Raw genomic sequence first — 22,049 nt, 5'->3', positions numbered from 1 at the left:
ATATAAAAACAAGCTTACTCATTGTATTATTTTGTAACTGTGTTCAGAAGTTAGACGATAACAGGATTATACTCTTAAGAACATTATTTTGTACCTATTCTTATACTCCAAGAAAGTTTAAAGATATCAGAGACATAAATCTTTATTAATTTGCCTCATAAACCTTTATTATCCTATGTGAGGAAATTAATGCCAGGCGTCATTTATTTTACATTAAAAAAATGACAATAAGGCAAAAGCATGGCCTTCTTAGAGTTCTACCACAAATAAAGGCGAGCCAGGTATGATCCGCATCTCGTTAAACTGATGTGAGTCCTTATTCTAAAATCTTATGTAATATAGAAGGATTATAATATCAGAAATATTTAATGATCTAGAAAAGATCTATGAAACTTGCTTAAGGAGACATATCAAGAATAGATAGAAATAATATGCCACTGCTTTCATTGACAGAGATGTTCCTTATACTGTGTTGTTTGTATATATATTAAAAATAGATGTTTTATATTTATGCTGTTACCAAGTTATACATTCATTATCCCATTTTCTTTTTAAGTGTGTGACAGTTTCAAAGATTACGTGTTCTAGAGCTGCGGAAACCAAAAAACATGCAATTCCAACTTCCTTAAGGCTTAAGCCTAAAATATTTTTTCTACCCTTGGGTTGGGGGAAAAAAAAAGTTTTAATTGCTCCCAAGAAGCACATGTTCTCTTTTCTTTCATTCCTTGGGTAGTGCCTATGATCAGAAGCCACAAGTGGGAATGAGGCCCTCCAACCCCCCAACACCATCCAGCACCCCAGTGTCCCCCCTGCACCATGCGTCTCCCAATTCAGCTCACACTTCGAAACCTGACCGCGCCTTCCCAGCTCACCTCCCTCCGTCGCAGCCCATTCAAGACAGTAGCTACCCCATGGACCACAGGTAACTGCAAGTACCATTTTAAAAAAATTTTTGGTTAGAGTATAGTTGATTTACAATGTTGTGTTAGTTTCTGCTGTACAGCAAAGTGGTTAAGTTATACACATACATATATCCAATGTTTTTTTAGATTCTTTTCCCATATAGGCCATTACAGAGTACTGGGTAGAGTTCCCTGTGTTATACAGTAGGTCCTTATCAGTTACTTATTTTTTATGTAGTAGTGTGTATGTGTTAATCCCAATCTCCCAATTTATCCCTTCTCCCACCCTTACCCCCTGGTAACTGCAAGTACCATTGAAAAAAACAAAAAACAAACCAAAAAAACAACTGTTTTTAGCATTCTTGGAAGAAAGTCCTATTACTACCAATTCCTAAGACCTATAGTAAATTCAAGGGGAGTGTATTAATTTTGCACATCTGTGCAAAATATTTTTAGGAAGAGCTTGCTCTATCTGTCTTTAGCTATAAATAATTTGTGGAGAAGGTCATTTATAAACATTCATTTATAAACATTTAAATTGGTTGCTAAAATGGAAAATTAATCTATATACTGACATTTGAACATTTCCCTTTCACTTTGCTTGAATTAAATTGCTTCACTTAAACTTTAAATCAGATCATCCCATTTTTATGAGCATATGTGTGTACTTTTTCTATAAAGTTAGGAGACTAATTTTAGTAGGTGGCTTACAGAATTAGGTTCCTTACCTTAGATGAGTGGTTTAGCTGTACATAGTTTTGCAGAAGAAAACTTATTTGATAGAACTCTTTCCTCCTTTCCAAGTAATGAATATTTAATGTCAGTAGAGGCATGACCCTGAACGCTGAGAATATAAAGAGGTAGAGACTCAATTAGTATTACTTAGAAAGGAATAATGCAAGACACAACATAGAGCTAAAGAGAATGTTACGGTGGATAATTCTCGACTCCTAGAGATGAAAAAATTCATATTGAAATAAAATATTGGAGGACCTTTAGAGGCCTTAATAATACAACTTAAAACACAAGTCAATTATGTATAGCATCCTTTCTTCCCCTTCTACCTTGTACTTATATAGAGTGAGTGGTGTGCTGGTAAATGGTTAACAACGGGCTCTATGGGAGTAAACCCAAGGACCTTGATCTATAGCATTTGATGCGTCTGTGATGTAAATATTGCCCCCATGGCAGACTCCAGGGTATCACTGTGACAACCCTGAATGTGGAATTGCAAAGAGATGTGTAGTAACATGCCATGAAACAGTATTTCTACCAAACAGATACAATAGACATAACCTCTAGAGCATAATTAGTATAATTAGTAGTAAAATGTAGTAAAAGAATTTGGAAGTGATGAGTTTTGAGTGTTTTCTGCCTTTGTTTTAAATATAATTTTTTAATAATTTTAAACTTACATAATTTAATTCTTAACAATGGCTGTGTTTAAGAGTTGGCTCCCATAATTCCTGAAAATTTAACAAGAAGCCCGTGCAAATTGGCTCTGACACACCATTATAAAAATAGCTCAGCCAGAGGAATCTCCCAGATCAGCAGAGGAAACCAGAAGATGTGCCACTGGCAACTTTCGGAAAATAAGGCAATACTCAGATCTGCTTTTTATAGGTTATTTAATGGGACTCAATCTCAAGTTCAGTAACTCTTTTGATATGAAGGTAAGATGAAAGCATTCTTTCCAATGTGAGACCAAGTAATAACTTTCCTACCTTGGTTTCCATCCCTGAGTCCTCTTGTGCGTTAGTTATGAAATGCTTCCCATTATCTTTCCCTTCTCACCCTGTGGACTTGAGACTTTGTCCGAGTGTAATGGTATGTGCATCTGTGTAAACAGTTTTGTAAATACAGATGAAAGACATCTTATTGCCGGGTGGGCCATTAACAGATGCACATTGTGCAGGGCTGAAAGGGAAAAAGAGGGCGACCAAAGAAAAGCAAGTTTTGTTTTGTCTACTTCTGGTGACTTCCCAGAGTTCTTGATAGCGTGTCTCACACCTCAGATGAGGGCCAGAATTAGAGATTGCATAGTCGGTGCTCTGTGCAGAATAGTTCTTTCTTATGGGAGGTGACTGCTGAACAAGCAGTATGGCTGTTTTTAGGTGACCTAACCTGAAATGCTGTAGCCAAATCCATTTTAGTTTCTCTACTTGAACTCAAATATTTGAGACTGCGAACAGCCGGCCCGGAACTAGAAGAGGAAAGCTCAGGGTCTTTTCCCACTGCCCCCCACTGAGTGTTGAGGACAGCACCAGCTGGCCGATCCCAGGAAAATCTCTGAAGCCGTATGCTTCTGAGGAGGATTTCTTGGAGAGCTCTAGCCAACAAATGACAGTCCCTCAGTTATAATTGGCAAATTTGCTCTGGGAACAGATCCTTTCCCCCAAATAGCCCCATCCAGCCGAGGCACCCCACCTCACTCTGGGAATGCTTCATGGCCAACTGGGCTGCACCCCGCTTCCTTTCCTCAGCCTCATTCTGCTCCTTGGGCCAGCCCTTTGGCACTTTTTCCTGAACCCACTGTGCAGGAGCCCTGTCTCTTTTTCTCAATGTTTCCCACCACTTAGGCACTGTTTTTCTTTACCCAGGAGCTCATCAGCACGCCCTCCTTACCCATGAACTCTCTCCAGAAAGCTTCTGGAGTCGCTTTCTCTTTACAATGGGTCATAAGAATGATACCACAAACTTGTAGTTTCTTATGAAGCACGTGTGTTTGATATATTCCTGGTCCTCAGTGAGTACCAACTGGAATCATGTTGACTTGTGAAAACAAATGGCTTGATTTTTCAACAAAGCTTTTAGTAGAAGTATTATTATCTTCTTTTGAAGGCTTCCCAAGTGAGCTGGTTTCTTTTTTTAACTTCAACTTACAGTTTTCTTATTCATTCCTTGACAGTTCTTAATGATAATTTGTTTCTTTTTTTGGCTAATGAAATAAGCAAGCGAAGGGAAGTGAATGCAGTGCCAGTCAGCCTATTTTGCTATATCTGAGTTTCTGAGTTTATTTTCTGCAGGTGTAGGTGGAATTTCAGTGCTTTCCATGGCAGCCAGAGAGGCTAGAGTTGAATCACAGGGTGGAGTGTTCTTAGAAATGCTAAAGCAATTGTCTTGCCATTCTTTCGCTTTTACCTTGTTTTCATTTAACGTTACCAAAATTAAATGTTAACTTTCCAAATTAAAGTCTGAGGAATGCTTTGGGGGGCGGGTGCAGGGGAGTTAATAGGCTTACATTTGCTCATAGAAATGTTGGATAGGTTATTTTTAAGCACTCCTGGGCATGTTTAGAGCGGTTAAATCTTTAATTAATCCACATCTTTGCGGTGGGTCAATGATATTAGGATGAGAAACACAGAACTGAACTGATGAAGTGATTAGCCAATCAGTACACAGGATAACCAGGAAGGAAGGAGCGTAGAGCTTCACTCTCAGCCTTCTGCCAAGGCCTCAGAACTTCCCCATGACCTAACAGCACGACCTGTCCCAAAGCTATGTGATGCATGCATGTTCCTTCCATCATTGGAGGTCTGCTGTAATATTTTATGCTTATTTTTATCAACTTGATATTTTGTTTGAAAATCTTGGAAGCCAGTGAGTTCTGTGTTGCTGTTTGACAGTAAAGAAGTAGTCTTTTACAACTAGCTTGGATTTCAGTCTCTATAATATTTCCCAGTTTAATTTCTCACTAGAATACAGTGTTATTTAGGACATTGTTGAATATGTAAGAGTCCTGCACATTTGAGAAGAAAGTCATTCCCTTCTCGCTCCCTTGATAACTGATGGTAAGGGAAGGAAAACCAATAAGGAGGTTTTTATGTGGTTGATTTTGTTTGTTGGTTGGTTAGTTTGATAACAGAATTAAAAGCTGGAGGCTGCAGTTTGAAATCAGATTCTTTCTGGTTCCCCTGTTTTGTTTTGTTTTTCTTGTCTATAATTAATTTGAGACCCTCTTAATAAGGAAATCTGGTAAATGATCCAGTTGATTTCTAGTTGGGCATTTTAACTGTTAGAGTGTGTTATTTCTTGCAAACACTACAATGCTCTCCTAGCCTTCCCCGAAGCACATCTTTAACTTTTTGTCAGGTACTGAAATAGTGCTGAATGGAACCAATTAGAAGGGGAACACAAGGTGTATTATGATTAGAAATCACAGTGCTACTGACCCAGGAAGGAGATATCTAGTCTTTGGTAAAGATTTACACTTCGGGTCAGCTGGTGTCATGTTCATTAACTAGAAGTTAAAAATCGTGCCGGTATTTTTAAAGGGTATTCCTTGTTACTATTTTATTTGAAACATGCTCTCTTATTTCCCAGATTTCGCCGCCAACTTTCTGAACCCTGTAATTCCTTTCCTCCTTTGCCGACAATGCCAAGGGAAGGACGTCCCATGTACCAACGGCAGATGTCTGAGCCAAACATTCCCTTCCCACCTCAAGGCTTTAAGCAGGAGTACCACGACCCAGTGTATGAACACAACACCATGGTTGGTGGTGCGGCCAGCCAAAGCTTCCCCCCTCCTCTGATGATCAAACAGGAGCCCAGAGATTTTGCATATGATTCAGGTAGGCCTATGCTTTAAGTTATGTTTAAGATAAATCTTTTCACTTGCTTGTCAGTTTCATTAGTGTTGGCCACAGATTGGGTGGCTCCTGACCATTTTTTGGTGGAATCTTTCTGATTTATTCCTTCTTTGAATCTTTCTCTTTATGTGAAGGGTTGGCCTGTCAAACCATTTTGGCATGAGCCAATGGATGAAATAGTGTCTAGAAATGAAACCTGTCCAAAGAAGAGTACAATTTGTAAAATTACGCACACTCTCAGCCCAAGAGAGTAACATGATCATTCTTTTCTTGATTCTGGGCTTTCTTTCCATTTGCTCCTGCTGCACTGTTTAATAACAATATTTACAGAAAGCAATATTCTTCTGTACTGAGTAACTTATTGCTTATAACTGTTTGTTTGTTTCTTTATTCTTGTGGCAAGATTCCAAGGGTCCGGAAGTAAGGATTCTTCCATATTGGGAGAGGGATAGCAAAAATAGCAATAATAGGCTTAGCTCTAGTCTCACTGAGCCCGAAAGATCTCACTAAGTAGTACGTCAAGATGGAGAATTGGGGTTTCCCGAAAGTAAAAAGCACTTATGTCTATTGTTAATGTTACCACCAACTTTGCCAATGTTTGACCTTAAGAACTCAGAAAAATTACTTAACTATTCTGTGCTCATTTCTCTTGTTATAATCTCAAAATCAGGACACCTGCCCTTCAGAAATCTCAGGAATTTGGGGAAAAAGTGTGAAATAAAAGCTAATGCTTCTAAGAAGGGCACCAGGCAAAATATTACTAACGTTATTGTAAGCATGGTCAGTAGATGGTTGTGGACTTAAAAGTATTTGAAAACAATGTGACTTCCTTTCATCTGGATACAAAGTTGTGGATGTTCTTTAGGAAGGAACTATTGCTTCTCTAGGCATAACTCTGCTGAGTTTTTCTATTGGTTCTACTTGAGGAAAGAAAATTGTCTCCTGGTCTTAAGTTGCCAACTTGCATAAAGTTACCTGTTTTATTATAAACTGGTCTTAAAGCTCAGCAAGAAGGAGCCCTACCACTGAGAGTCTCCCTCTGGCCACCCTTCCTCATTGGCCAAGAAGTTGAAAAGGACTAAGGGGAATTGCCCACTGAGAGGCTATACCTCTACTTCTGGAAGGTATACCAGTTACCCAGGGCCCATGAATTCCCTGCCCAGCCAACCTTGAGTCCACTTCCAGGGCCTGAGCAAGTTTATCCCAGGCCTAGTTTTCTGAAGGCAGAGCACACTGTTCCTGTCTAGGTCCAAGGAGGTGGCCAAGGGACAGCTGCTTGTGGGAGGATGAGGATGAAGCTTGGTTGTGCCCATACGTTTGGTGTGTGAGGCCCCCGTGGTGTGGAACAAGGTGGGGTTGAGGGATAGGGAGAGAGGCAGGAAGGGGGTGTGGAGGGGCCGGGGTCTGAAGACTGAAAACTGGCTGCATACCATCCTCTTTCAGCACTAATCCTAGAGATTTCCCCAAATTCTAGGTTTGGCCTGGCCTTCCAAGTTGTTATGTTTTTATAGTTTCAAGGAATAGGAGGAGAGAACATATTTATTTATCGTTTTGTTTGGCTGGTTTATAGTTTAAAAATTTAAACATATGGTGTGAGGGACTGTACTTGAATGCTTGTCCCAGGCCCTGTAATTTGGAGACGGTCCTAGAATGTACCATAGTGTTTACACTTTAGAACCTTTTATGTTTGTCCATGATTTACGGGCATATTTAAGAACTCTGCACTACAATGGGCTTTATTATAGACACGATTCATTTTTCTCTGCAAATTTCTAGTCCTGTTAACTGATGTTATCCTTACTCTCCAAACCACATTTTAATTTGCTGCACAGTTTCTTGAATTCATTGTGATTTCAAGAAACTTTACGTGGAAATCAGTTAAAATAGCCCAAATAATTGGTTGAAAAGGACTTGTAGGGCATAGCATTTTTAGAAAATTCTTTGTGTTTTTTAGAAATGTTTTTATATGTATAATCTCGGAAAGATTATCATTGAAATCATTTTCTTGATTCTGTGGTTTTCCATACATATATATATATATACATATACACACACATATATATATTCTCCTTATATTTATATTGTATATAAAATTATATATAACATGATGTTGAAGACGTGTAACTTTTCCTGAGAAGATGTGAACCAAACAAGAAAAAGATTTAGATAATACATTGAGGGCAAAAAAATAGGAACTCGGGCTGTGAGCTTTAATTGCATTATTTGTGGACCATATATAATATGAATTCCAGAGTCAGCTATGGTCTGACCCTCAAAAGCACAGATTCAGTCACTTCTAACCTAAAGAAGGATAGTCCATTCCTTAGCTCAATCTGCTATAATAAAATACCATCATCAGTGGGAAAGCTGAAGTAACAGACATTTAACTTCCACAGTTCTGCAGGCTGGGAAGTCCAAGATCAAGGTTCCAGAAGATTCATTTCCTGGTGAGGCCTCTTTTCCTGGCTTTGCAGATGGCTACTTACTCACTGTGTCCTCATGCGGCAGAGAGAGGGCTCTGGTCTCTCTTCCTCTTCTTTTATGAGGACACTAATTCCACCGTGGGGGCCCTACCCTCATGACCTAGTCTTATTCTAATTACCTCTCAAAGCCCCCGCCCCCCTCCAAATACCATCACTTTTGGCATTAGGGCTTCACAATGAATTATGGGGGACACGATCATTCAGTCTATAACAGTCCAGTATCCTGTTTTAAAGGTACATAGGGCATCTCTTTTGGAAGTTGCCATAAAGCTTGCAAATGACTTGTGGAATATTTGTTTAATATTTGAGAAGCTGTTAATTTATGTTACTTTCTCCCCTGTAAATTATATTTCCGATTGCTAAAGTTGGACAACACCTTTGAATTCTAATTTCAATATTGCCAATAAGATACACTTCAGTTTCGCTTGAATAGTTAAATAGTAAAGTTGTATCTTCTGGATGGATGTGGTCTAAAGAACTGTAGTTACTGTGTAACCAGGGCAGATGAAAAATTAACCTGTGTGTTTCAAAATATGTTTTACTGGCCACCAAATTGCTGCAATTAAGTTGACGCCTCTGTATACGTCATACATTGCCGTCAACAAGTACGATCTCCAGATGTTTTGTTTTGTTGTCATTAGTTCTTTCATCCTTGCTGACAGAATATTAAATAACCTTTTTAGGAAATCTAATGTATTTATCACTGAATCATTAAGTTCTTTGTTCACTTATTGATGTTGAACAAGTAGCACATTAGAAAATACTTTATGTGATTTAAAGACAATGCAAAAAACGTTTCATAGTCCATTTACTCAGCGTCTGTGATCCAAAGTATGTCCTTTAAGAAGGCCTCTAGAACTCGTTATTGCTTAATTCAATATAGCATAAATGTTGTGAAAATAAAAGAAGCTTTGTAAGTGAAAAGGTAGCATGATTATGCTCTAATAAAGCCTGACATTAATTATGATATGGGAAATGGAAGGTCTATTAGGTATAATTATAATTACAGGAATGCAATTTCAACTGCTGAGTATTTAAGCTAAAAAATTGCAAAATATTATGTTAGTAGAGTAGAAATTTCATTCAGGAAAAGGGACAAATCTTGGATCAGAAGACGCTGAGGAGATTAAAAAAAATTGATATTTAGGGCCAATTTGGTGAACCAGTACAGTGTGATCATGATTATATGATATTAAGTCCTCAGCAGTCCAATTGCATCTATTATTGTTGTTTTCCTCCTCTGCTTCTTTAGCCTAATAGTGCTGCATAAAGCAGGACACAGGTTTTTTGTTGGTTGGTTGGTCTTGAATCCAACCTGGTTCCTCTCTTTTGCCCCTATGGCCAAGTGACTATGTAAAAAGCATTGAATAAGCATTGTGCGCTTCATATGGATGCAATGCTCCATTTTCATAAAATCGTGGTTATTTTCCCATTTTCATGCTTGCATATGAGGTTTTGCAGATTCAAAATGCCCAATGAGGTAAATATTTTAGATACTCACAACAACATATTTTATTAGAATTGTATGTGTTCGTTGATTCGTCTTTTGTTTTTGTTTTTGTTTTTGTTTTGGATAGCTTCGGGTAGTATTTTTAGGAGGGTGGTGGGCACATGAAACTAAAGTTTGACTCAAGAAAATATCAGCACACAATGTTCATGTGCTTTGACTAGTAGGTATTTTCACTCTCAGAAAATTATCTTAAGGAAGGGGAGATGCAGGATGAATGTTTGGGGGGGGAGGAATATTACAGAGTAATTGAATGGTAATGTAAGTTATGGCTGCCAATAACAGAAATACTATGCAGCCATTAGAAGTCAGGTTTTAAAAAATATTTAGTGAAATGAGACTGTTGAGTAAAAAAAATTATAAGTGTAAAGCCCGACTTATGCAAAATAAGACTCAGGACATAAATACTGTGGTTATATATGCATGGTGCTATTATAGGCAATATTTATTTTGTCTGTAAAGTGCTTTGTCCTTCAACAGTGCTTACGTACTGCTTTCCTATTCAGACAGAGTACGTATTATATTTTAAAGTATCAGCCAATTTAGAATTGAAGAAAAAAAGTGTCCAAATTAATCACATCAGTCCTATAAGTGAAAAGAATGCTAATTTAAAGATGACACAGTCTCATTCATTGCAAACCTGACTTTCTATTCGTTTGTTTCCAGGACTGCCTTAGAGAGGGAGGAGAATGAATATGCTACTTGGTGGGTTTCAGGTTCATCCCTGCACTGTTCTTGCAGTACCATCATTTAATGCTATTACGTTCCTTTGCATTTTGGGGTGTCTTAAAAATCTTAACCTAGGAGTTGATTGGAGGGGGTGATACATTAATAAGGTGTTTTTAACACTCAGTGCCTATTCTATTACTTTAATTAGTTTAAAAGATACTTCCCAGCCCTGTGGTGGAGCAGTTTAAGCTAGGAGCTGGGAAGGAAGAGGGGAAAGAGAACTTTCAGGGACAGAATAAGGTTTCTGAAATAAGAAAAAGGGGGAAAGCGTGTGCTTGGAGCTTCGGGAGAGGAGGAAGTAGTTGTAGAGGGTAAGGGAGAAAGCTGACATCATGTTTTCTGAAGAAAAAGTTTCTGTACTTTTTAATTGTGTTTTTTAGGGCCATGAGTCCTGGTACTGATGAGGCCTTCTTTCAGTTTGGAGGCATGTCGCATTTATGTGGTAGTAAATGTTAGCATTATTTTCAATTGGGAAATTGACACAAATAGCTGTTTCATAGAATCATAAATCTTTAAACTCATGAAAGTGCTGGGGTATCACCTAATTCACATTCCTTCTTTACACCCTATTATACAGATAAAATGTCCGAGGCTCATTCAAGTTAACTTACCATCAGTTACAAAGGTGTTTTGTGAAACAGCCAAAATCAGAACCAAGGTTTTCTTATTCTTAGTTTAGTGCACAGTCCACAGCCTATCTTTCTATATAATTGTCCAAAATAAAGTACTTTAATCTACAATTTGTTAGACCCTTTTCTCTAATTCTTAGAATGAGTATTTGCCTATGTCTTTTCGGCACGCGGGCCTCTCACTGTTGTGGCCCCTCCCGCTGCGGAGCACAGGCTCTGGACGCACAGGCTCAGCGGCCATGGCTCACAGACCCAGCCGCTCCGCGGCATGTGGGATCTTCCCGGACCGGGGCACGAGCCCACATCCCCTGCATCGGCAGGCGGACTCTCAACCACTGTGCCACCAGGGAAGCCCTGCCTATGTCTTTTAAAAGCTCTATGTGACCCAGGGCAAAGAAAGCATTTGCATTAAAACTTAAGTTGTGCTTTTCCTAATTTGGGGGTATTTATTTCACATTAGACAGTCCCCAGATTTTATTCTGTTAGGTGCTCACTGTTGTAAGGTAGGAAAATATAAAACTTCAAATGATATTTCAGATTAAAATGTGTTCTATTTCCTTTTTAAAAATACACCATAAACATTATCAAACATTGAGATTGTCAGAGAAGTAACTTTTCCTAATAGTTCTTCTGGAAAAGGCTGAACAATTATTAGAAGGAAAAGTATCAAATTGATGGCCTAGCCAGCTCGAAAATTCTTTGATTGATTATATAAACTTTGAGTTTGTCTGAGCCTTCTTTCTTATTGGACTTCACTCTCTGTTAAAACACTTGATAGCTTGATGGCTTAAAATTTAACTATAGGAGTCATTTTCAAACTTTTGTCAGCTGAAGCTATTTTTCAGCAGAAAGCTTATGAAGGACTGTGGTATCTAAAACAGATACGGGACTTCCCTGGCCGTCCAGTGGTTGGAACTCCACACTTCCACTGCAGAGGGTGAGGGTTCGATCCCTGGTTGGGGAACTAAGATCCCACATACTGTGTGGCATGGCCAAAAAATTAAAAAACAAAACAAACAAAAGAACATATAAGGAAAGCTTACATTTGGAAAAATAAGACGGACCTTTTCTATCTTTCATTTTTAAATCCTAGCAACCCTTTCCAAGCTTCCATATACTTCATCACCTTAGGACTTTGATGAAGGCCAATAGACAAACCTTCAAATTTAGAGAGTAATTATCTGTACTTAGCATGTAGAAAAATAATATATAGGCAGAGAAATGATAAAATAGATGCACAATACTTAGCTCATGTTAAGTATGTTAAAACTAGGAATACGTTTAACTTTCCTCTGTGAGAGCTGACAAATATATCTGGTACTCACATAGGGCCAAGCTGGCAATGTAGTCGTAAGAGTTAAATAGTTTTGCGTTTCTGAAGTGGCTAGAGAAGATTTTTATGTTGTCAATGTTATTCTGTGTTTTGCTGTGTTGATGGGTACTCATCTTAAATAGCAGAGAAGATAGTGAAGTAATTCCTAATGCTGCTTTTAGTGAGCATTGCTTGGGATTCCCCTTGCAGAATTTAGAATATGGTTTGAAGGTTAAAGTTATAGGATGAAATCAGTAGATAATAGAGCAAGAAAAACGTACTTGTTTTCTGCAGCCACATGGAAATATGAGTAAATAGTGCTTTATGTGTTTGGAGATGATTTGTCAGGGCCTCAATCAACTGGCTCAACTTGCACAAAATTACAAAAAAACAAAAACCAAAAAACACCAAAATTCAGAAGGCAAGATGTACTCAGTAGTTTATTTCTAAACTGTTACTACTATGATTGTTACTACTACTCCTGTAGTAATAGCTCAGAAATTCTGTCATCAGGATATATTATTTTTTAATGATTTCTTATTATTTACTTTTTAAGAGGGGATATATATTTTAGGGAAACTAACCTCATATATTTTATAATAAATGTTCTTATATGTCTTCTGAACAATTGAGTTATACATAAGTAAACAACCAGAAATATTGTTCAAGAAATACAAGGAATGCAGTGATGACAAAAGGAAACTGTTGAAAAATGCTCATTAAAGTTGGATGGAACAGAGAGAAGAGAAGTAAAGGCTATTGATATTTATTTTGAACTTCCAGGCTTGCCATAAACTAGCTTCTTCATTTCTGAAATGGAAGGCCCCATGATTGATAATTATAACTTTAATTTTTAAAAATAAGAAATAAAAACATTTAGAAATATTAAGCTTTACTTCATCACTTTTACTTACATATCTTTGAACCACCTTAAAAACTAATTCTTAAAAGAATACTGAAATTTTTTAAAGCCAAAAAAAGAGAATGTTATTTAAGAATTAATAATTGAATGTACGTTGACTCTTCAGTGGTCTTTCTCTGTTCCATGTTTTCTCTGGATGATAGATTATAGGATTCCTTATCATCTCCCCTCCTGGCTGTGTCAAGTATTTTAATTTTAGTTTAATTTTAGTTTAAAGTTAAATATGGTAGTAACTTGATTTATTCTCTATCATTTTATTAGCCAGATATTAGAAATTGGAAGATAAATATTAAATTATAACGCCATAGTAGAAAATCTTGCACACATTTAAAACCAAAGACCATGCATTTTTCATGTTTCTCCTCATTCCTTCTTCTATAGGCATAGCAAAGATCCTATGAGAAATCAGTTAGAGATGTATTCAGGGATTGTTGACTGCAACCATTTCCCAATATGGCTTCAGGTCACTGGAAGAGAAAAGTATTTTCTTCCCTCTGGAGTCAAGGACCAAGTTACAGATGGCTGATAAAACCCATTATATGTTTTAACAGTGTTTGGTATTGGACTGACTCTTTACAAATCATTCCCATAATTGCTCATAAATAGTTTTCTTCCCTCCTAAAAACTCTGGATATTTTTAAGTATTACCATCTTTAGTAATTTCCAGCGCAGTGATGATTATGGTTCCATGAACTTTGGCTTTTTGTACCTGCTATTTAACACTCCCAAAGGCCAAGCCTTGGCCCTACTCCATTACTAAGCATCATTTGCTTATGGCCACATTTTCTCCTAAAACATGGCAGCTGATTTTTTTCCCTCCTAACTTTGAAACCACTGCTCCAAAATTTTCAAGTGGAGAATCACTTGGGAATTTAAAGGAATGAGCTATTGACCCTTCAGAAAAAATTAACATCTTACCTGTTTCTCTAGAATCCAAATATAATTTTCTTTTTCTCAGTGTGTGATTTGTGGACTAGTAGATCACTTAATCTCTGATATTTAGGTGCTTAAATTATGAAAAGTGACGGTGATGCCTTCCTAATTGATTTTGTTATTATAATAGAGCTCACAATTTGACTTTGCTTTTTATTGCTTAGCAGATCAGCAGAATGAGTTCTCCTCATTCAGTTCTGGGTTAAAATAGCAAATCTCCCCAAATAGTACTTTGGTCCACTATATCAGTTTTTCTAAGAAATACTTCAGTATGCTCTAAATCTTCAGTTACAGTAAGTGGCATTGGCTAGTGATTTGATTTGAGAATTGAGACTATGGTCTGGATTTACTCTTTATGCATTAACACAGGTCAAATGGACAGGGACTGTATTTTAAGTCAGTAATGGAAGGCTGAAGGCTGTCTTAAACCAATCATATCAGTTTTACCCATGACTGATTGATCCCTAGGGGCAGAGCCCTGTAAGCATTTCTCTTACATGAATGGACTCTATAGAGCCTGGAGTTTCATTCATAAAATGGAGACTGAAAGGACACACACACACACACACACACACACACACACACACACACTCTTTACTCTCTGGAATGTCCATTTATACAGAGCTGAAGGGTATAGTGTTCCATCAGCTGCTGCTTTTGCCAGTTGACTGGAAGTAATGATTAATGCTCATTGGTCCTGCCTGCATGTAACCTGACACTATTTATGGCCTTGCAGTGTTCCTAATGTATAGTGAATGAGAAGGCAACATTCTCAAATCAGAAACATAAACAGGAACTGGTGGGTCTGAATTCCATTCAAATATGTCATTTCAGCCACACAGTGTTTGTCTAACTGGGATTTTACAGGCAGGAAAGGGGGAAGGGAGGGATAATCTGCTTTTGAGTTGAACTAGCATGAAAAAAGGGAATTAGAATGGGGAGGGGGGTGTACTTTTTTAGTGTAGGATTTTTAGTTTCTTTTTAAAGAAAACAACCAGGATGCTTAGGCCCAGAACTGCTTATTGCGAGTGGGTGAGATGAACATACAACTGTTTTCATATGTGCAACTAAGATTTGCAATTAAATGAGACAGTTTAAGGATGCGCATTTGGATTTCTCCCTCTGTGTGTGTGTTTCATAAACGTGAACAAGAGAGGGAAGATAAATATTTATTTTTTACAAGTATATATCTGAGTATATATGTTTTAGGTTTAGAATATTGTTATAGAATATTTTACACTTAAAGGATCTCTATACTTAAGTGACTTAACTATTTAATAGTTTAAAGGGAGACTTTTTATTTCATAAAATATTTTTACCTAACATAGGCATAACTTAATTGAAATCTTTTCAAGGAATTTTTTTCAGATTAAATAGATTATGGATTTTATCATGTGTGTACATGTGTGTAAGTTTTCTATTTAATTGCTTCTAATACAGTCTTGAAAATTTTACAAAGATAGCTATTCAAAAACACATGTGAAAAACAAAGCAAGGCAAAACTGAAAGAATGACACGCATATATCGTTATGATTTATTTACTATTCTCTTAAGTTTAGAAAAGTATCTTTGAACATTCCATTCTGCTAACCCTTCTTTGCAGTGTGTGGGCCCTCACAGTTCACTGTTTTCATCCACATGTTTTTGTTATTCTTAGCATTAAAAAATAAAACCACCCACTTGGTATGACACTGGAAACATTATACTGAATCCTGGACCTGTTACCTATTTACTACTAATGTCATTTTGAGCATGTTTTGTTACCACTTTTGTCCTCAGTTTCCTCATTCATGGAAAGGGGAAAATAATTCCTATACCTTTTGTGTTTTTGTGAGGATTAAATATGACTATGTTTTTAAAATTGCTAATATAGTGTTAGGGGTCTAGGCAATTAGAATAAGGATTTCTGTTGATATGATTTTATCTTAACTTCTAGAGATTTCCTCAGACTGTTGCTAGTTCTTGAATGAGGTGCCACTATTATAATATTTATAAATACACTTCAGTGCTAAAGGATAAGACAAAATAAGAGAGATATTCTTACGTTAAAACAATCATATTGGGGCTTCCCTGGTGGTGCAGTGGTTGAGAGTCCGCCTGCCGATGCAGGGGACACGGGTTCGTGCCCCAGTCCGGGAAGATCCCACATGCCGCGGAGCGGCTGGGCCCGTGAGCCATGGCCGCTGAGCCTGCACGTCCCGGAGCCTGTTTTCCGCAACGGGAGAGGCCCACGTACTGCAAAAAAAAAAAAAAGAAAAACAATCATATTGTGCATAGCCAGCAAGATAGTGTACAATTATGCTGTTTCTGACGTAGTGAAACAGTCATACTGAACTTACTGCTAGTGTTATTCATGTTTAAAGCAAGGAGACTAAATCATCTGAATATTGAGGTGATCCAAGGAAAAATGAGTGAGAGGACAAAGCAATTCATGATGTATTTGTTTCAAATTGTGTAGGTTCCAGAAAGGGAACAATTCAGTATTGAAGCTCATCATGAAAAATTCCCCCACTTCAGAATTTTTTTTGTGGCCCGCTTTGGCAACTAATGGCATCTTTTCTCATATATATTTTTAAACTTCCGTTAATTGTCAGAGTGCAATAATATCTAATAAGTAGTCAAAGTTAAAATTGTGCTTATTTTGTGCAATTGTGTTTCCTATCATTGCAACTTTATTTTCAACTCTAACTTACTGAAACCTCCACAGGCTTGTAAAACTTGTAAAACTGTGAGCCAACTAGATCATAATAAGCTAATCCTCTTTGAATGTGGTGGTTATTTGCGTAGGATACTGTCCCCTGCAAAAAAAAAAAAAAAAGCCAAAAAACCCAGATGCTTACAAGAGAAGTTTGTGGTTTCTTAGGTAAAATTCTATGCTGTTGTTTTAGGTTATATAGCCTTTAAGTTTTAAAAGCATCTGAATGCAGATAACTGTGTTACTTTTTTTTTTCTTTTTTAAGGTTTTGCAAGCACTATTCTAGGCATACAAAGACTGACATAGTTCTCTTTCTGTCCTCAAAGTCTGTCAACAGTAGATTCAGTACATCTGATCTGTGGCAAAAGAAATATCTCTGCAGATTTTACATTATTTATATTCACAGTTTACTAAAAATCCTAATGACAAAGCTCCCATCTAAGTGTGAATGAAGTAATACCAAATGCATCACTCTCTTAGGATTTTAGCCACCTCCAACTTTTCTGCCTTCTTTACATGTTTCAGTGACTAAGTTGTTATATTTATATAGAGCTTTTGTGACTGACAACAGATAGATCTTATAAAACTTGACTTAAAGCCTTCACACTTGAATTCAGACATATTAATACTGGGCCTTATTTTTTAGAGCTAATTACTTTCAGGTTTGTTCTATAAATAGCTTGTATGGGTGTAAAAAAAAATCCTCATGTTAGCATCCTTTTTAGAACACTTTATAAAATATATTTTCTTGATTAGTTACACGAAATCTCTTCATGTGGCAAGTAGAAATGCAGAGTACAAGGATGCTACACTAGTATGTATGTGAAGACCTGTGCATTGAAATACATCTTTATGAAGCTCATTTATTTATGCACTCTGGAAAACCTTTGGATTTTAAACATTAATCTGAATTTGCTAGGAAATGAGAAGAAACAAACAACTTAAGTTTAAGAAAGACAAAATTTAGGCAAGATCTGTCATAATGCTCTTCTTTCTTGAATGAGATTGATGCCATTAGTTCTTGGTACAGCTCAGTATTTGTTTAGATGATAAATAAATGTCTTTGAAAACTTGTTTAAACTCCTGTGTTTACATTGAAATACACACACACACACACACACACACACACACACACACAAGCACATTTTTCACCAAGTACCTGTTAATTTCAGATGTATGTTGACTCACACATTTTGGCCCTGGAGTTTTAATTTCCCCCATCATCATTATACCATAAACAAGTTTAGGTGGACTTGATCTTGTTACATCACCTCTTCAAGGAGTTAGTTAAGTGTGTAATCAATCCATCTCTGCAGTGTACACTCACATGAAAGCAAAATCACATTAAAATACAACATCGAACTTATTTCTATTTTACTGGGATTTCTCATTTACTCTCAGAGATTTGAATGCTTAATTAAGTTATCACACTGATTGTTTCTCCAGGAATTTAACTAGAAGCATCAAATGAAAGAAAGGTGTTTTTTCCCCCTTATTTAGAGTTTACAATCTGAAGTGTTTTCAGCTTCGTGCACTATTTGATAACAAAGAATTTCAGCAAATCATAGGGATGTCTCATACAACTGTGGCAAATAGTTTCTCTCTGATCCGGCCTGTTATAGCTCCTAGAAACTTTAGGCAAACCATGCCCTGAAGAAGAAACTTCATCCTGTACATGGGGCAACGCATATGCAAATCAGAAAAGTGCCTAGCAACTTCAAAACTGCACTTTGTGGGCAGACCTTTGGTAAAGCTTCCCAAATCAGTATTATGTTTCCCAATACAGTTTTAAAATGCAAGTCAAGAAACAGCTTTTTAGTTTCATACTTGCTTATCTTAATTTAAAGGAAATTTTAACTGCGTTACTAAAGGTGAAGACTAATCAAATCAGGTAGTTTAGTGTGTTAGTTTACTTCTTCTTAACTTCCGCCACAGTGACTATGACTAGCGCATTAAAATGACAACAGTGCTTTGCTGCTTTGAATTTTTGCAGCATATTAGATCAGCTTTCATCACCAAGAACTCATCTGTGACAAATTATAGGCAGTTTAGTTTCTGCAAGCTGATTTGGCCCCGTCCTAAGGTCATGCTGAAGAGCTCTTTGATCCATAAGTTTCCAAATAATAAAAAACAATCCTTTACCCTAAATTAAATATACATAATTCAATTTACAGATTGAATTTAAAACTTTTTAGACTAAAGCCATTTAGCATCAAATATCAGGGAGTAATACTGTAAAAAGAAGCTCAAAAGAGGTACCTCCAAATATTTTGAAAATATAATGGAGCTTCTCACTTAAACCTTATAAATTTATAATGAATTTAAAATCGATATATTTTAAATATCATAGGTTAATAGATTTATGAAGAATATTACTGAATAAGTACACGAATAAGCAATGTTAACCATCTCAATAGAAACATGATTTAAGAATAGCAAATTAAGTTACAAAAATAATTTTGATACGTAATTATTTCTAGTTTTAAGTACGGTGATTCACACAGTTTAAATACTTGTGAGGTTCACTTAAAAGTAGATTCTGTTAATAATAAGTACCTTATATTGAATCCTGAGTGTTAGCAGAAAGTGGGCAGAATGTTGCCCGTGGCTTACTCCGCATGGTCTTCCAAAAACCCTTTGAAGGAAATCACTGTTATTCCCATTTTACAGATGTGGAGGTTGAGAGTTAAGAGGTGTTAAGTAACTAACAAAATGTTATACTCCCATAAAATACCAGAACTGAGATTCAAAACCAGGTGTCTTAGATGACAAGGTGAATGTTTGTAATCACTGCTGTACTAATGATCCTAAGATTATAATTATGGATGCATATTAAGACAATGTAAATATGCTCGCATCTTAACGTTTGTCAATAGGATAAACTGCAGCTTATTATTGTCACTGAATTATGTAAGTTTTATTTCATGGATAAACATAAACGAATGCATATGAAATGCCTCCATTCCCTGCTACAAAACATTTCCCTTTGAAGTCGCCACTTAGCTAGTTTGGATCTGAGTTGAGCATTTAGCAAAAGTTAAAATGTAATGCCAAACTTCATTGGTTGGATTTTTTATTAGATAAGGTAGAAATGAAAGCAGCAGGCAATTTAATTAGCAGTCATTTTTCTGGGCAAGTCATTACTTTGATGAACTTCAGAGCAACGTTTATGGCTCCTAATTAACCATGTTAGTCATTTGATTGAATAATCACTTTGGAAATGTTTCTACAATTTGATTAGAGTCTGACCCACTCTGATGGTCATAAATTAACTGATATCGCTTTAGGATAACATGACTTTAGTTACTTTAGGGGAATAAACTTCTCTTAGCCATATTTTTTTCAGGCTTCTCTGGACCATACAGAGGGCACCGATTTTAAAGATAGACTGGACTTAAACGATGCTGGCCAAGTGTCTCAATTTCAAGAGCTAGATGTTAATTTTATTTACTCTGGGGTGTAATCAATAGTATTAAGAACTGGCATAATCACAAATATATTCTCATGTATGCATTTTTTTCTAAATTGCTGTTCAGTGCTTTTTTGTTTAGAACTTAGGCCACAAGTTGAGCCTTTGGAAACGTAATGGAGGCTGTGGCATTAGCCATATTTTATGTCATTAATTTATGATGAATTTTAAATCAGTATACTTTACATGTCATAGAATAATAAGTAGAATTTATGAATAATATTACAGAGTAAGTACAACAGAAACCAATAAATCAGCTAGTTCAATAGACACGAGTATTAGTGAAATTATCCATCGAATCCTATCTTTGATGTCAAATGTCTAGTTTTCCAGGATTATGATTATTTCGTATGATGTTAGGGCACTTTTATAAGCCGACCCTTCAACTTTGAATAGTGGGTTTCTCAGAAACGCTTGCATTTTCTTTCTTCCGCTTTTTCTCCCCCTTTGGGGAGGAAACTACATTTAGTCACGCTAAATATATAATAGAGTTTAACCTATACATTTCCTAGCTGCCTCCAGAGCCAGCCAGCTGTTTTTACAGCCACACTCCAGCTGGGCAGCAGTCAGTAAAAGTATTTTGTGGCAGGGTGTCAACATTGGTACAACAAAATGCTTGCCTCTGAGCAGCTGCGGAGCTGATGGCAGAGTCATTAACACTCTCCTTTCCAGGCCCAGCTGCCTGAGGGAACTTACGCCTTGGTAATAAATCAAAATAACATGAAAAATTAATTTGAAGTACCATTGGTTAAGGAGTTGGGATAAAATGCATTGCTAATCATTTGTTAACCCAGAAGATCAACTCCACTGCAACCCTATTCTAAGCACTGATATCAGAGAGCACGGTTTAACCCTGTAGGGTCAGAATTATATACTACATAATACTTTATATAAAGAAGGCGCAATGTAATAAAGTGTTTGAAAATGAGTTTTACACTATTTTCGGCTTGTAAGCTATTGATTGCCACATACTTTTCAATGTTACTGCTATTAGGGATCGCCATTAAGCTATTTTTGACTAAAACCACATAAGATAAGCTTTTTCCTGTGAAATAATATCTCATATTTTGGTTGATATTTATCACTAGAAGAAATTTTAGAACATCAGGTAGACTTTAAAAATGGAACATTCCAGACCAAGAAAGAATGACATCTGGGCTAAACAGTGCTCATTATCTATTACAGCCTGAAAGTCTATAGATGGATAGTAGAGAGATAAGGGCCTTTGGATTCCCATTCATTTAAATGTTATTACTTGTTCAGAAGTTAAGTACTTACTACAAGTGGTGGAAAGGAAGATATATTCTTATATTAAATAGCACACTTGTCATATATATTTTATACATTTATTTTTGTACATGTTGTTTTAAAAACTTAAGTAATACATACAGAAGGTAGAATCAACTTAATCACATGTGTATATATTCCTGTGGAACCTATATATGTTATATGTAGGGTTGGGCCCAGGTTTTTGGTACCTAAAACTTATAAAATTTGGGGAACCCTCTGAAAGAAAAGGAAAAGGAAATGACATATACAAAATTAGGCATAGGATTTCAGTAGGGCTCTTGCAAGTAGAGGGTCTTGAGGTTGAAACTACACTCTCTTCACCATGAATAGACCTCTGGTTATGTGAGTGAACTTCTATATTCAGAGTTAAATAACTAGGGACGATAACAGACTCAGATAGCATCTCACCCAACCCTTTGTTTTATATAAACTTAGACACAAAATGGCTTATCTAAAGTCATGTAGCTTTATTAGTAGTAAATGAAGGACTTGAATTTTAATCTTTTGTCTCTTAATCTATATATCTTTCCTTTTCTCCATATCTAAAGCTACTAAACACATTAGATACACAACCATCACTATGACTCAA

At 36.6% G+C, this 22,049-nt stretch overlaps 1 protein-coding gene across 2 annotated transcripts in view; it reads left to right on the top strand.

Moving 5' to 3' along the window:
• Window positions 1-22,049, top strand: part of ETV1 (ETS variant transcription factor 1) — a 91,758-nt gene that overhangs the window by 52,578 nt on the left and 17,131 nt on the right. For both annotated transcript variants that reach the window (XM_089917669.1, XM_089917670.1), the window contains 2 exons: window positions 734-922; window positions 5,226-5,473. In XM_089917669.1, the coding sequence (XP_089773795.1) occupies window positions 734-922; window positions 5,226-5,473 (437 nt within the window). The remainder of the gene's footprint in view (window positions 1-733; window positions 923-5,225; window positions 5,474-22,049) is intronic.

Source organism: Delphinapterus leucas, chromosome 9 (assembly GCF_059928025.1).
Source record: "Delphinapterus leucas isolate spDelLeu-1000000601 "Yukka" chromosome 9, BTC_Dleu_Yukka2, whole genome shotgun sequence".
Classification (NCBI taxonomy): domain Eukaryota; kingdom Metazoa; phylum Chordata; class Mammalia; order Artiodactyla; family Monodontidae; genus Delphinapterus; species Delphinapterus leucas.
Note: the sequence above shows the minus strand (reverse complement) of the source record. Positions and strands in the feature narration are given on the sequence as shown.